This window comes from Opisthorchis viverrini (assembly GCF_000715545.1).
Source record: "Opisthorchis viverrini unplaced genomic scaffold opera_v5_501, whole genome shotgun sequence".
Taxonomy (NCBI): domain Eukaryota; kingdom Metazoa; phylum Platyhelminthes; class Trematoda; order Opisthorchiida; family Opisthorchiidae; genus Opisthorchis; species Opisthorchis viverrini.
In genome coordinates, this window is record NW_008752165.1 from 186,226 (window position 1) to 200,880 (window position 14,655).

A 14,655-nucleotide genomic window follows, 5' to 3' on the forward strand; every position below is an offset into this window, starting at 1 on the left:
TACCAATAACAGTTGGATTATTCGACCCTTATGCACACTCACACAAACGGTATGCGTGGATAACGATGTACTTTCGCGTCCAATAAGCTAAAACTCAACCCGAATGCAAAGTTTTGGCCCAAAATCATGGAAGCCGATAAAAGTACATATAGGTTGATCGAGATCTCTCAAATATTTTGACCGATTTCATTCGGCCATATATATGTCTTAGTCTGGATAGAAGCTATGGAAAAGGTTACCTTCACACCGAGAAAGACAATAAAGGAAAGTTTCCAAAATTTGGTAGTGATTAGTTGTGTCTGTCCAGATTCTGACAGGAGATTTACAAATTACTTGTTTTAGGTGCGCCTGGTGAGCGTGGTGTTACAGGAATCCCGGGCCAACTAGGATTTCCTGGAGCAAAAGGAGAACCAGGTTTTCCTGGCCGACCGGGGATACCAGGCGATCGAGGCGATGTCGGCCCCTCTGGTCGAGATGGCCTTCCAGGACGCAGAGGTCCCAAGGGAGCAGCTGGTTTTCCTGGAGCCGATGGTTTGCCCGGAATCGATGGTCATCCGGGAGACGTTGGTGAGCCGGGGATTATGGGACCAAGTGGGCGTCCTGGATTGAAAGGTGAGTAGATGCTTTGGTCTTGATGTTCATTAGGCAAAAGAAGGCATTATAACTAAATAACTTCGAAATTCTTTCTTCTTCCAAATTTCATCCTTAAGGTTTTTCGGGCGAGCGAGGGTTCCCTGGTGCTCCTGGTTTGCCAGGGCGTTTAACCAGTGCGTTGAAAGGCATCCGTGGAGACCCAGGCCCACCGGGTGAATATGGAGAGAAAGGAGTGCCAGGACTTCCTGGTAAGTGTCCTTCAGAATAACCAGGTTTATCCGCATCATTTTGAAGAAAAATTTTGAAACTTTAAACCCAAAGTATCCGCGAAAACCCAGCTGTTCACAGGAATTTTCGACTGAAAATTTCACCATCCAGGTGGAGTCAACTCATGCCGAAAAGCGTAGAGACACTTCACAACTGTCTCATTCTTACCGCAAATCATAAGAACGAAGAAGGTAGCGAACAAAGCTTGTTCTCTGCGATTGTTCCTCTTGGCTAATACATCACAAATTTATATGGTAGCAGAAACCACGTGGAAAAGGTTAAGATCGGGGCTACATACACTTTAGAGAAATATAAATCAAAGGAAGGGGGCTCGGATGAGGGGTAGGTCAATGGGTCACGGAGTCAAGTAAGTGACGTCATTGTCAGACAGACTTGTGGGACCGGATGTTTCGTAGGCCAGTTCAAGTTCAGATGTCGCACAAGTTTCTTCTGGATGCAAAGTTGCGGATCCAGCAGTCGGATTCCAATCGCCTCTGCGATCGATAGTAGTCTGGATCGTACCAGTCGTCATCGGTTCAGAAGTACCCGGTATATGATGGTGAAGGCTTGCTCCTTATCTATGATATGACAGGTTTCGGCCAAGTGTGCTGCAATCGCGCTTGAGCCTTGTTTCTTCCCACTAACATTCAGATATACAGGATTGTGTTCTCGTATTCTGCCCGACAAATGCCTTGTCGTACGACCAACGTATGATACTCGGCACGAGCAGAAGTGTGAAGACTAAACTGATGAGCTACGAAGGGTTGATCAGGTGTGTGACTTAATCTCATTTGGGCAGGATACAGCATCGGTTATCCTTCAGTCCTGGTCGGTTGGAAATCTACAGCCACCTATTCTACAAGTTGCCACATCCGAACTGCCGTTGACATCTACGTTCACATGGCAAGTGGCGGCTTATCAGACGAAAGATTCGCTTATCCTGTTCTGAGCTCACAAGTGTTATTAGAAATGAATGAGTGTGTACTTTCGAAACTCACCTCATTCCAGAATGATTCGCAAATGCGGTCGAATTACAGAAAGCAACACCACAGAATGGTAATCACTGTATTTCTCGGTACCAAAGTGTTCTGAATGACACAGTATGCCTCAGGTCTACAACTCTTTCCAGCATCCTGACACATATTTGGGAGAAGTATGCCCAGGTACCTTGTTTTCAAAGTATTGACACATTAGGAAACTTTCCGCTGTCCTGGGAGGAACTAGTCTGCTACACTGGACAGACTAGTTTCGTGGTAATTTAAGGTTAAAAGTCTAGCATTTCGGGTTGGGTAAAGAATCCTGAATTGAATATCATTGTCTTCTTTGAGGTATCGAACATTTGCGTGAAAAAAATGTGCGTGATTTACTGATTGATTCCCTCCGGTATGTGAAGTTGTTCCGTTTTTGAAAGGGACAGCTTATTCTTCTGCTTGGTCCACCGACATTGCGAACGCAACGACCTCACAGACTGCTTGTGGCGAATTTACCTAGATTTTAATGTTACCCTCATTACTCATACCAAAATACGGAAACTAATGGCGTACTTGTGATCGGAAAACAGTCAACTGGAATCGGCTCGTAGAAAACCTCGTGAAAATACCACACGATGATTTACTCTGGTCAGCCGGTCGCGCTTGCTCTAAAAGTCGTTATCCCAGTGTGGATGTTCAACTCACTTGCATGCATTTTTTACCAGATTGTGCGGTACAGTATGCTGAGATTGCCGTGCGAATTACAATACGAGGAGCCCTTCACAAGAGTAATGCCTTATCTGTGCACCATCACCGTGAGAAGCAGGGCATTCGGTTGTTCGTACATTCAAAATACGACCAACTATCCGATACGAACGAACCCGTATTTATAGCACTCTCATTCTGACGACTTCTGTCTTGTCGCACCGAGTCTAACTTCGCTCCTAATACAGCCCATGGGCAGTATATAACCTTGACTGGGCCAGCATTCAAATTCAAGAATTGATTTTGTTAAGGATTGTCCAACTTTTCAAGGTTCCATGGATTTTCTTCCATGCTCAGTGTAGGTAGCGAGTATCGCGTATGAGAGTTGTTTTATAACGAATAAAACCGACCTCACTGAGCCGTATAGGGATAAAAACTAACAACATGAATCTGGAAGGGTGAACAATTACCAAACTGACGAAACCTCGTTTCACTCGCCAAGCAATAACCAGGTAATATTACAATAAAGTGAAGACCAATTTTGGTGGGAATAGAATTTCCTCTTTCGGATTCCATAATATTTCCATCTTGCACTGGCTTAAGGTGCGGAATGACTGACTGACACTACTCATAAGGTTGCTGAAAATTCGTCGACAGCCCACGACCGGTTTCGCCCTTCTTGGGGATCATCAGGTCGGCGCAGTCCCCAGGTTTCCGTCAACCTTATGTTCTACTGGAAACGAAACTGCACAAATATTTATGTATCGCGATATCTCGAATATCGTAGCGACTAAAACATGAGGCGGCCTAGTGCAAGCACATTCAGTTACCTGGAAACATCACAAACGAGGGATTCAGCTGAATTTCAGGTGAGTCTCTCGCAAAACCGAATTAGTTTGCAAATGAGTGCATTTCGCTGATTGACTGACATCTTTGAAAAAGCCCCACTTGGCCGGTGAGCACCATTCGCTGCTTCAAGTGGTTGTGACCAACGTTCATCTTGTTCGTTGTGCAAATAGATCTGAAGGAGCAGACAGGTACTCAAGCTCAGCGTGGCGTTCAGTCAGCCTGGTCGTATTGTGTAAGCCATGCATCCTCTAGTGTCTGGAATAATAAACGTTAGGGGGATTGATATAAAGATTTTTTAGGTAGGCACAAACGTTAGGACGCTTTCTTCCGTAACAGTTCAGATCTAGTTAGCCCACGAACTCTGTGAACATCATTTAATTGTCCGATATTTGTACTATGGTTATATCCCAGTATTGCAGTAGATTAGGCCACTTAAATCAGACTACTATTATGATTCGCTACGTGGATCCTCCAGTTTGAGGAATCGTCCAGAATCACTCGTCACAGGTTTCTTTAACCGTGATTTCAAAAGTTGTGATGAATAAGAGGTCAATGTGATATCGTTTCATAACAGATTTCTGTCCCAGTCCAGCTAGACAATGATTGTAAGTAGTTGGATGGAAAACAAGAAGTTTCAATTTTCAGAGGTTTGGTAAACAGTCGGTGGATTTGTTACTGAGCAGTGTTTCGTTTTGGACAGCTTCGTCAGGCCAAGTGATGAGGTTTACGATTCACACCATAGTGACTGGTAGTCGAGACGATGGAAATCGCCAAACATCCCACCGTGAATAGAACAGAATGTAGAACTGGCAAGCGTGTGGAGAGCGGGTTCAAATCAGCCGAGATGACACGAGGTGGTGTGCAGCTATCAGCAAAATGGTGTGGGTCTAAAAGTACAAAATCCAAGCAGAGTAAGATCCAGTTGACAACCCCCATCCCCATCCCCAAACCAAGTGTCCCGGCATCCCTCGATTCACACAGTCTAACAAAATCTGTGAACGACCCCACGAGGAATAATCCATTAAAGTGTCCTAGACAATAAAAGCGAAGTCGCGAAATCTGGGTTCAACATGAAGGCAACTCTCCCCTAACCAATCTACCTTAAATGTTGGTCATCCCCACTAACCAGCAAACAGGAACGTCAGACTGACACCCAGCACTGTCGGGTAGTCATAACAAACCTTACTGATTGGTTCTCTGACTGCCCTAAAAACCCAATCAACCTGCTTACTTACTCACTTGACCTTACGAAGCTTTTGTGTCAAAGAGAAACGTTGTTCAGCAATAAGTCCTCTGATTCTTTACCAAACCTCTCTGAAACAATGACTGCTCCATCTTTCTGAAACATTTTCCAACTGATTAAAGTTTTGATTTTGTTCACGAAATGTACCTATGGTCTATTTAAATTTTTGGGGTCTGTCACGGTTCGAATTCGCATTCACCTCTCTAAAGGTCAACCTGGCAAGCAAGGTGAACCGGGTGAAAAGGGTGTGAAAGGTCGTCCCAACCCTAGTCTTGGTCCCCGAGGTCCGCCAGGTGATATCGGTCCGCGTGGTGAGCCAGGTTATGCTGGACCAAAGGGATACCCGGGAGAGAAAGGCTATCGTGGACAGCCGGGTCAAAATGGTACGATTGGGTTGGGAGATGGTGGCTATTTGTTCACCGTACACTCACAAGACACGCGACCGCCGCAGTGCCCAGTCTACACAATAGAGTTATACACGGGCTACAGTCTAGTCACGCTGCTGGGTGACGATGATTCAGTGACCATGGATTTGGGTAAGTTATGGTACAATAACCTCTTATTCGGTATTTTAAATGCCCGAACCCTAGTATAAATAATAGTACAACAAGGACAGGCTGTTCTGTCGTCGGCTGCAAATTAATGCAGCACATCACACTGGAGATGTCAACCCGATTGGTTACGAGACGCTTGCAACCGAATTAGCCAGCTCGATGAACAAACAGACAGGCATCTACAATGAGTATGGATAGACGGTAGAGGCTATCCGTTTTGATTGATTTTCTCCGCTACATTAAAATATTAAAGTTTCCACTAGCTATCACTCAAAGGAACTGCTCACCGAATCTATGATCAGTTTTGATTTGTTGCGCATATAATCCTAAAGGACTATGTTGCTCGCTGACAGCATATGAACTCTCATAACAGCACTTATCGATCCAACCAAAGACTACCACTGAGGTGAGTGGTACTCACGAATTCAACCAACGACGATCCAAGTTTGTGGTAGCGTTGTCCTTGATCGTGACCGGTATTGATAGCTGGGCGGATAACCTCGATTTCACCTAGACGATAATTAAGGCGAATTTATTTAAGTATAGCGAGCCCACTATATTATTACTAATATTATTATTGTTCTTTGGGGGAAAAGCCTGTAGATATTGTTGTGGACGATTCTGCTTGCTCGAAAGCAAGGTTACCACAAGCCCTGCATGGTATTGCGTAGTGGGATTTGCCCAGAATCATACTTGTTCTTACGACAAGTAACGCGTGAATAAAACAGCCTCCATCTGAACATCAAGCATTTTCAGCAAGGGTCCCAAGGTATTCTGAGGTTCTTGGGAAGACTATCACCTCTTCAGGATTAATGTACATACCCAAGTGAGCCGAAGATTGTGTTCTGTGCAATAGGGGGTGGTGATAACCACTGATGACTGAAAGGGTGATTCAGATGGTCTAGATTGCTGGGTTTGCACAGCAGTGCCACAAGTTCGGCATGTTCAGTTCGAATGCACGAAGGGATTGCACAAGCGAGCTGAACATTTATCAACTTAGGCTGGAACGCTTGAAGAAAGTGCTTACCCTTCAGATAGCACGTTCGTCAGAGCTACCTGGACTATCACTAAGTCACCTGATCGGTCAAACAACTTTTTCTCACAGGATTGTGGGAAACTACTGACGAGTTTCTCGACTCAAATCACCGACACTGTGTGGGCACGGTATATCACAGTTCGAAACACGTGCAATGGAAAAGACCCTAGTACCTGCTAGACATGTGAAAATCTGGCTTTCTTCAACCTACTGGCGAGTTTCTCGACTCAAATCCCCGACACTGTGTGGGCACGGAATATCACAGTTCGAAACACGTGCAATGGAAAAGTCCCTAGTACCTGCTAGACATGTGAAAATCTGGCTTTCTTCGTTGGAACTGAGCGGGGAAGTCAAACGACTTCTAAATAGGAACTAAAATTGCTTGTTTCTGTGATACCGAAGACGTTGAGGCGTCATTCCGAAACTCGGAAGAACATATAAGTTTGCATAATACAAGACTACTTTCGAGTCAATTATCAATTCCTTTACTGACAAGCTAAACCGGAAGCATCAGCTCCTAACGAAGCCACTGACAAGGAGCACTTTGAGAAAACAGGACTCATATTGTATCCAAAGTGAACCACTTTAGTTTAAAAAAGCCTTCAAGGGGATAACAATCAATCTGCATCATGCGAGGAACACCATCTACTTCAAGAAGTACGTAAACACTTGTCGGCTAAATGTTTAATGGAAATCAGATTCGACGTACAACAGTCGAGAGATTAAAACTAGGTTTGGCGTTGTCGGACAAAGTTAATTCAAACCCTAATTAAAGAAGATCTTGTGTTTATCCATTCCATCCTACACCAACGCTGTGGAGCCGTTTCACCGCATACTTTGGTTGAAGCGAAACGATAGGCAGGTCGTGAGTGCAAAGTTTGTAGACTTCTCAAGTTATCGAAAATGCGCTTATGATTACCCCTCAAGTCCGACCCTAGCGCATGTGAATTTGTAGCACCTGTCCATTACTTGGCTTGGTATTACTTTATGCATCTGTTCGACCTAACGAAGCCACATAGAATCGTTTTACAGATAACCGGTCTGTAGCTAGTTGCTGAATTCTCCCGCACCAAGACTGTTGGGATTTCTTCATATATCAGATCAAAAACCAGGCCAGGAACTGCGTTAAGTGCTTTCGATGCGTTCGCAATAGATCAGCTCATACAGTAGTCGCCCAGAAGTGAGAAATCCAACAGCGCCAGACTTTTTATCTGTGCCTGATTACTTCTTCTAAACTGATTAGAACATGCGACCTGTTAAGCTTCCAAACGACCGATACAGAATTCCTAAACGGGCGAACCGATTCGGTCAAATTAGTAACCACCTGGTAATAAGTTCAGCCGCCATTTTCGCATATCTTCTGTGCGCAATCTTTGTAGAATTAGTTGCTGTTCTTGTGTTCCCTTCGTGAGCTATTGTCTCCGATCGGTACAGCCACAAAGAAAATGCCGCGTGTTCTTTACGAAATGTCCTTTTTTTAGTGACAAAAGAATTTCATGACCTTGAGATCGGAATGTTTCGTTTGCCATGAGCTGTCTTATGACAAACCAACGCTCCTGTAAGTTAAGTTACAAATAGTGATAATCTTCAGGCGAGGTACCAAGACTTCGTCGAGAGCTTACAGTCAGTTGGTAGTCAAGTCTGAAATTCAAGGTCGTGACAACGTGGGAAGCTAACCCGACAACTGCCCTCAGTTTCACACTGATTTGGATTCGATTAGAAATTCAGCTGGATCCAACTGAATCTCTCGTTTACGATGATCTGCTAAGACAATATATTGCGGTATCTCGAATATCGTACCAACTAGTGTAGTTGAATAACCAGGAAAGATGAATTCAGCTGGAGGTATTTGAGTCTTATGTCAAGACTTATTTCGTAAGTAAACGAGAGTATTTGTTGAAATCCATCCAATTTGGGTACAAGAACATATTGTTGAGGGAATCTCAGGGACTGCCCGGTTGGTTCTGAGAAAAGGCAAAACCGGTCATCAGCTATCGAAGAGTTTTAAGCAGCCTCATTGATTGTGTTAGGTTTGTCATCTGATGGTGATGATGACATTTCTAGGCGGCCAAACGTGCATCCCGTAATATTTCACCGATCTTTGTAATTCGTCTTTTGTGAACATCGTGGTTTCTAAGCCAGTAAACATTCAAATTTGTAAGGTTTGTCACTGATATATCCTACTTATCACGTGAAATCTAAACTGCGACACTCGTGTACAAACAACCTGGGGACTTTGGAGTCAATGCCGCTCATATGGTAGCATCGATTGCTTAAATACTTGGTAGGAGCACCACCGAATAGCGCTACTTAAGCACCATCTGATGGTAAAATCTGAGATATTTTATTCAACTTCAGTAGATGGTACAAAGTCTGAGCTGTGAAAAGGCCCATTGGGAAAGGTGGTCAATCAGAAACCACAGAAATACGTTTGTACGTTGGAGCACGTGAGAAAAACGGTCATTCGTAACCCTAAAGTTCACTTCATCTTTACCAGGTTCACCAGGATCGTGTCTACGCAAATTCTCCATCATGCCCTATGCAACCTGCTTCGCGCAGACAACAGGCAGTTGCCACACTAACAAACGCAACGGGCGATCATACTGGCTGTCTACTTTGGAGCAGTATATGACTAGCCCAACAAAAGTGGATCGGATACAGCCCTACATTTCAAGGTCAGTTCATGTTTCCATCCCTCATATGATGGAGGTGCAATACATATGAGTACAGTGGCTGTTTAAGGCTATACCATGCACCGTAAATGCGCACATTATTCGAGCATAAATGTAGCAATCGCAAGCTTCCAAGGGACTGTATGTAATTGTATGTACATATATGTATACACAACGTTCTTCGCTAAAGTACTGAGCTTGAGATGGTTCATTGGTTCGGGTGAAAAATTACTGAACGTCAGGTCCATGGTTCGAAACCGACCCCAGCATCTCCGCCACTGGGTAACTTGACAACATCTCAACCGTCGTGTTTCCTCCTGATGGCATGGTAACAAGGCACCGGAATGGTGTTACAGAAGCTGAAATGTGGTTCTCATTACTTACTTTCCCGAAGACCCAATGCAGCCTGATCGCACCAACAAGCCTACTATACCTAGCGCAAGACAAAACGTATCTGTCCGCGTTGCCGGGCTTCAAAACCATACTACATCTCCCCAGTACTGTTGAGCGTTCTGAAGAAATATATGTTCTCATGAACAGGGTGTGTTGTTTGAGCGATCTTTCACTAAAAGTCTGTAATCGTCGAATCATCATACTAGTGGTTTGTGTGTGTGCGAAAGCATTTGACCTGTGCAACGCGTTTTCACACTTGATTGGTCCCCTGCCTCTTGATAACCTGGAATACTCGCACCGGTATCGTCATGCTTCCAAACTTTGTCCGAAATGGTGGAATCAAGAACAATCCTTGTAAGCAGAAACGAGGATGGCCCTTGAGTCTTCTCAACCCTAACCGAGACACCTGATTTCGTGCGCACCGCAACTCATGGGCGTTGATATCCCTACAGATGCTAGGGAGTGGTACTGAGTAAAGATCAGCTTATGGAACATAGTGAAACATCAATAATATTCGAAATTTTAGATGTGTGTGTAGATCAGAGATTTGGTGATAGTGTTCAGGTTTACGAATTTGTAAGCATACACGGCTTCCGTACAGTGGCTAGGAACATGCTGCATCTGAAACGTGGTGTTCCTTCGCGACTCTCAACCACTTTGTAAATAACAGTGCACCACCTCTCAACAGATAGCCTCATTTACACACGAAGTTGGTTTTGAGAGGAGACTTGACTGAATCTAGGTGAATCTCTCCTTTATCGTGGTCCGATTCGAAGTTTCCAGTATTCTCATGAGTAGTGTCTTACGTCTAGGCAACCATCATCTTACCTATTTATTTTGCTTCTATTGCGCACGTGAAGCCGTTTTCTCGGATTCACAGAGAAGGTGAGAAAGATTCGCATGTGGACAACACACTATTATACTAAATTGTTCGATAGCTAGACCACATGATTGCGAAATCATGCCTATCGATTATTACGCAATCAGGTGACCATTATCGCAATTGGTTAAGCGTCACTTGTGTGAACAGGGTTCGCGCGATTCCCGAATACCATGCATTATTCCTTACGGAATTCGTCTTGAGAACAAGTCTGTATTTTCCTTTCCTCTGTCGTGACAGTGTTGGACCGCTTTATTGACCTTTCACTTGAGGCGTATGAAAATGAGCGTTGGCTCACAGGAAAGCGCGCACGCCTGTGTCTCCAGTGAATTCATAAATCGGACCCAACTACTGGCATCTAAGTATGATGAGGTGGAGGAACGTACTCACCGTTCATATTTCTTCACCATTAGTCGGTTTCCGTTTCTTTTCTAGGGCTTGATGAATTGCTAGGCAAAAAATGTCGCCCTGCAAGTTATTCGAGCAAACTTAGTGTTCCATCAAGAAAGCGTGTAATACAGTTTAATTAAGGAATAAAAGTAACAATTTGAGCTCTCATTACTCACATTTTCACAGTCGTCCTCCTGTCCTGCCTCAATCGTTCTGGTGAGTTCACACTAAAGGAGGTAGGCCCTGGGCTCGACTTTTACTCTCACCAGACCTCATAAGCGGTGCACATCCGTGGCCGTGTCGGCATCTGAGCTACGGGAACCTGATATCCCAGTGCCACCACTGTTCAAAACAGAGTGATATGAGTGCGAATTCCATTTACAACTAAAAATAAAAATACCCCTTCGGCGGTAATGCCCTTTCGATGCCTAGCTGCCATGCCGCCTACCAGGCACCACGGTCCTTCCGGTCAGTGCGTTCGCGCTTTATCAACTGAACTACCTCAAGCTCAATCAGGAAAGATGAAAAGCATCGGCATCAGAAGGAAGATTCATCGGGTGCACTTTATCTCACCTACCCCACTTGCCAACTAAATTGCGTCGCGCTTATTGGCCCACACAGACCAACGAAAACCACCAGAGGCAGTCAAGGGAAATTTAACCGGAAGATTAAGGAACTAAACCCGCTCAAAAGTAATTTCGAATTCCCCCAATCCATTGGCCGTAAGATTCAGGCAACCACACTAACCTACAAGACCCTTTAACTGATATTCAACACTTATCTAGTGTGCTAATCCTGTCACGAAGCGACTGGACCTTACCGTGGTGTGACGGTTTGCGCGCCTCAGCGATCCACTAAGCTATACTGGAGAGTGTCCCCGTGACACTCACAGTCTCTCACACCAAGTTGGTCAATGTTTAAATGTCTGACGAATACAGTCATCTGGCCTTCCAGGTTGGGTTTAGAACATGTGGCGACTTGTTCCGTAGAAATGGTAATGCATTTGCATTTCCCCGCCAAACGCCGCTGCCTTGCGGTTAGGCTTTTGAGCCAAAGGCTCTGGTTGAGGACCCTAATCGTCCTCCTGTCTAGGTGTTGGCGCCTTGGCAGTATTCCAGCCCTCCTACAACTATGACATTCACAGTATGGCAGTGAAGTATCGGCGTCGAACACTGATGTCATGCTCTCGATGATGATGAGTGTGCTAATCTGTAGGTTTTGTTGATTGGTTCTTCTTCTGCGTTAAAACCTAGTTATCTTGGTGACCTACTCACTTGGCCTAATGAAGCTTTTGTGTCAAGAGCGAAACGTCTCCCAATTAAAAACTACCGACTGTTTACCAAACTCCTCTGAAAAGATGAGAGAAGCAACTACCGAATAGTTCTGTGACTGAATAGGTCACGTGAAATTTGAATCAGGGAATGTATGCCATCTGCGTACTGTAGTACTTTCAAGACCAGAAAAACTGGCCAGTAATCTGCGTCCGTCCTATGGAAACAAATCTCCCTCATAAACGGTCTGATTCGTCCGTTATTCACTCTCGATTTACTGCTATTCTTCTGTCTATTTCAGATGCGTCGTCTGCCAGTCACGAACCAATCTAGTCGCTTTCCATTCGCAGCGCCCAGACGCTGGACAAAACTGCCCAACTGGCTGGGAGAATGCTTGGAATGGATTTAGTTTTCCCATGGTACGTATAGTTGTAACCAAAGTTTCCCTGGCGGTTTCCTGTTTACTGTTTGCAAAACCCAGAAGCCTCGACGACCGTTTGACGGTATTTTAGTGGTCTGACTATTTAAAATCGTAGTCATAAAAACAAGCCGGTCCGTCACTCAAACTCAAACACGCCCTGCCAATGAGTCCTCGCACTACTGGTCAGTTGTTTACTGCCCCGCTGGTTTCGGATGCTTGAAACTTCACCCGGAACTCGATCCGAGTCGCACCTACACGATGAAGGGAAATAATGAAGTGACCATTCTGGTTAAGGCAAACTTTTCACACCAGCGAAAGAATGAGATGTTGAAAGCGCACCGGAAATGTGGAGGTTTCACAACCAACGGAGATCGACCTTCTGATAGTTAGCTGGCTTGACCCAGTGGCAGCTTGTCAGAAGTCCACCTAAGCCACCGAACAACGACACACCGTTACTATCTGTTCGTTATCCGATAGCAGAATCGACTCGTTAAATGGAATTCATAAAGTTCCTAAGAGACTCAACAGCTAGCACAAACAGGACAACTCTACCGCAGGTGTTGAGGACACCTTCTCCGAAATGATACTTTCGGCAAGTTGGTTGGATGCTGTTTTCCGCATGTCCTAGGGTATGTTATGGATAGACCACTATTGGCGGCTAAATGATACTTTCGGCAAGTTGGTTGGATGCTGTTTTCCGCATGTCCTAGGGTATGTTATGGATAGACCACTATTGGCGGCTTAGTGAACCCCGCTTTTGAGGTAAAAAAAACACCACCATTAAGGTAAGTGACCTGCTAACACTGGCTACTCTTCGCGATACCATCTGACACAATGTTGCTCATATGAACCAAACGCATTCTCATGCGAAATTATTGATGTCGCCACTCAACAGTAGCCTTTTGTCCTAATTCTCCCTCTTTCTTGCTAGACGGTCTCCGGGCCCACAGGAGGCGCGCAGCCGCTGGAGTCTCCTGGTAGCTGTCTACAACACTTTCGGGCACTCCCCTTCATTGAGTGCAACAATCAGGACGGAAATTGCTTCCATTGGCAAGACGGACGATCTTATTGGCTAAGCAGTATACCGCAGAACCAACAATTTATCAAACCAATCGGAACACCGTTCAGATCGGAAACTGGAGTTCTACAACACATCAGTCGGTGTAGCGTCTGTCGGAAATCTATGGAGGCATTATTGATGGAATATTGACATTTGTGAACATTGCTTATAATTGTGAATACAAATTGTGTAAAACTGTCCGTCAGACGTCGTCAATGTGAACAGACAGGGAATCAGAGACGTGCTGACACAGACGGACAAGTGGAGAGACAGTCAGAGTTATTCAGATCCACTGACCGCCACAAGCGGTAGGATTTAAAATTTATATCTAGCTCTTATTGATTTTCCCTCCCGCTTTTCGTTATCTGTTTCTATTCGCACATTTCTGATTATATCCGCCCCAATTCAGGCAAGTAAAGGACTTCAAGCATGCATGATCCGCGGCGGAAACGCCGTCCTACAGACTGATAAAGTGCTTCCGTTTAAATCCTGTGACACCTTTTGCCTTGAGTCGGAATTGTTTTATTCTATCATGAAGAGCTATTTTCCAAAATAATCTCGACCCCCACATCGATGTGTTCGTTGTTGTTCCGTTTGCCCAGTTATTTTTTCCGTCGTATTTCCACACAAAACGAAAAGCACATGACGGGGGGGGACTTTATCCCAACGTCACCCACTGACTTGCCTGATTAGTAATATTGTTCTTTTCTGTATTTACGTCCGTTTTTTTCTGACCGGCTAGATTAAAAATCGCCGTTGTAGTAGGTGATGCCTTTTTATTTCTTGGCCATCAAGTCTGTGGTGAGTAATTCGTAAAGCAGCCTTCTCCTATCATTAATAGTTCCACTCCTGGATTCTGCTCCGTTGGGCCATGAAGCTGGGAATGTCGTGTCTGAATTCTGTTATCACCAGAGAACTTGAGAGCCTCTGCATAAAAGATAAACCTTCGAGTGTTTCATTCTAAGCATACAAATAAACGTGTTCATACACACAAGGAGTGCCAGGTCGTATCTACCCATCTTTGAAGGACAATCCGGGAAACGATTCCCGGCAGACACACTGATCGGACAGTATGGTAACTGCAAATGATGGATTGTCATGACGGCAGCAGTTCTGTAAGGCCTGGCTGCTGACAGCAATTGACGCACTCTGGTAGGGACGCTTCACAACGTTCACGCGTACCAATAAATCTGAGCACAACTGGATGCGTCTGTTCTATCGACTACTACCTCCAAGCTATGTTCGATGACTAGAGCACCCCAGTTCGCAGTACTAGCGGAGCGCTAAAATGATGGATTGCTTTTCAAAATGGGATGGAAGGACTAAAACAGACTACTGACTTCGGCGCG

At 44.8% G+C, this 14,655-nt stretch overlaps 1 protein-coding gene across 1 annotated transcript in view; it reads left to right on the forward strand.

Annotated features, from left to right (window-relative positions):
• Window positions 1–14,117, forward strand: part of T265_11470 (hypothetical protein) — a gene marked incomplete at both ends in the record, with an annotated part of 97,566 nt that extends 83,449 nt beyond the window's left edge. Inside the window, 6 exons of the mRNA XM_009178134.1 lie at window positions 343–612; window positions 711–842; window positions 4,839–5,165; window positions 8,717–8,894; window positions 12,127–12,244; window positions 13,178–14,117. Coding sequence (XP_009176398.1) covers window positions 343–612; window positions 711–842; window positions 4,839–5,165; window positions 8,717–8,894; window positions 12,127–12,244; window positions 13,178–13,456 — 1,304 coding nt within the window. The remainder of the gene's footprint in view (window positions 1–342; window positions 613–710; window positions 843–4,838; window positions 5,166–8,716; window positions 8,895–12,126; window positions 12,245–13,177) is intronic.
• Between the last annotated feature and the right edge of the window lie 538 nt (window positions 14,118–14,655).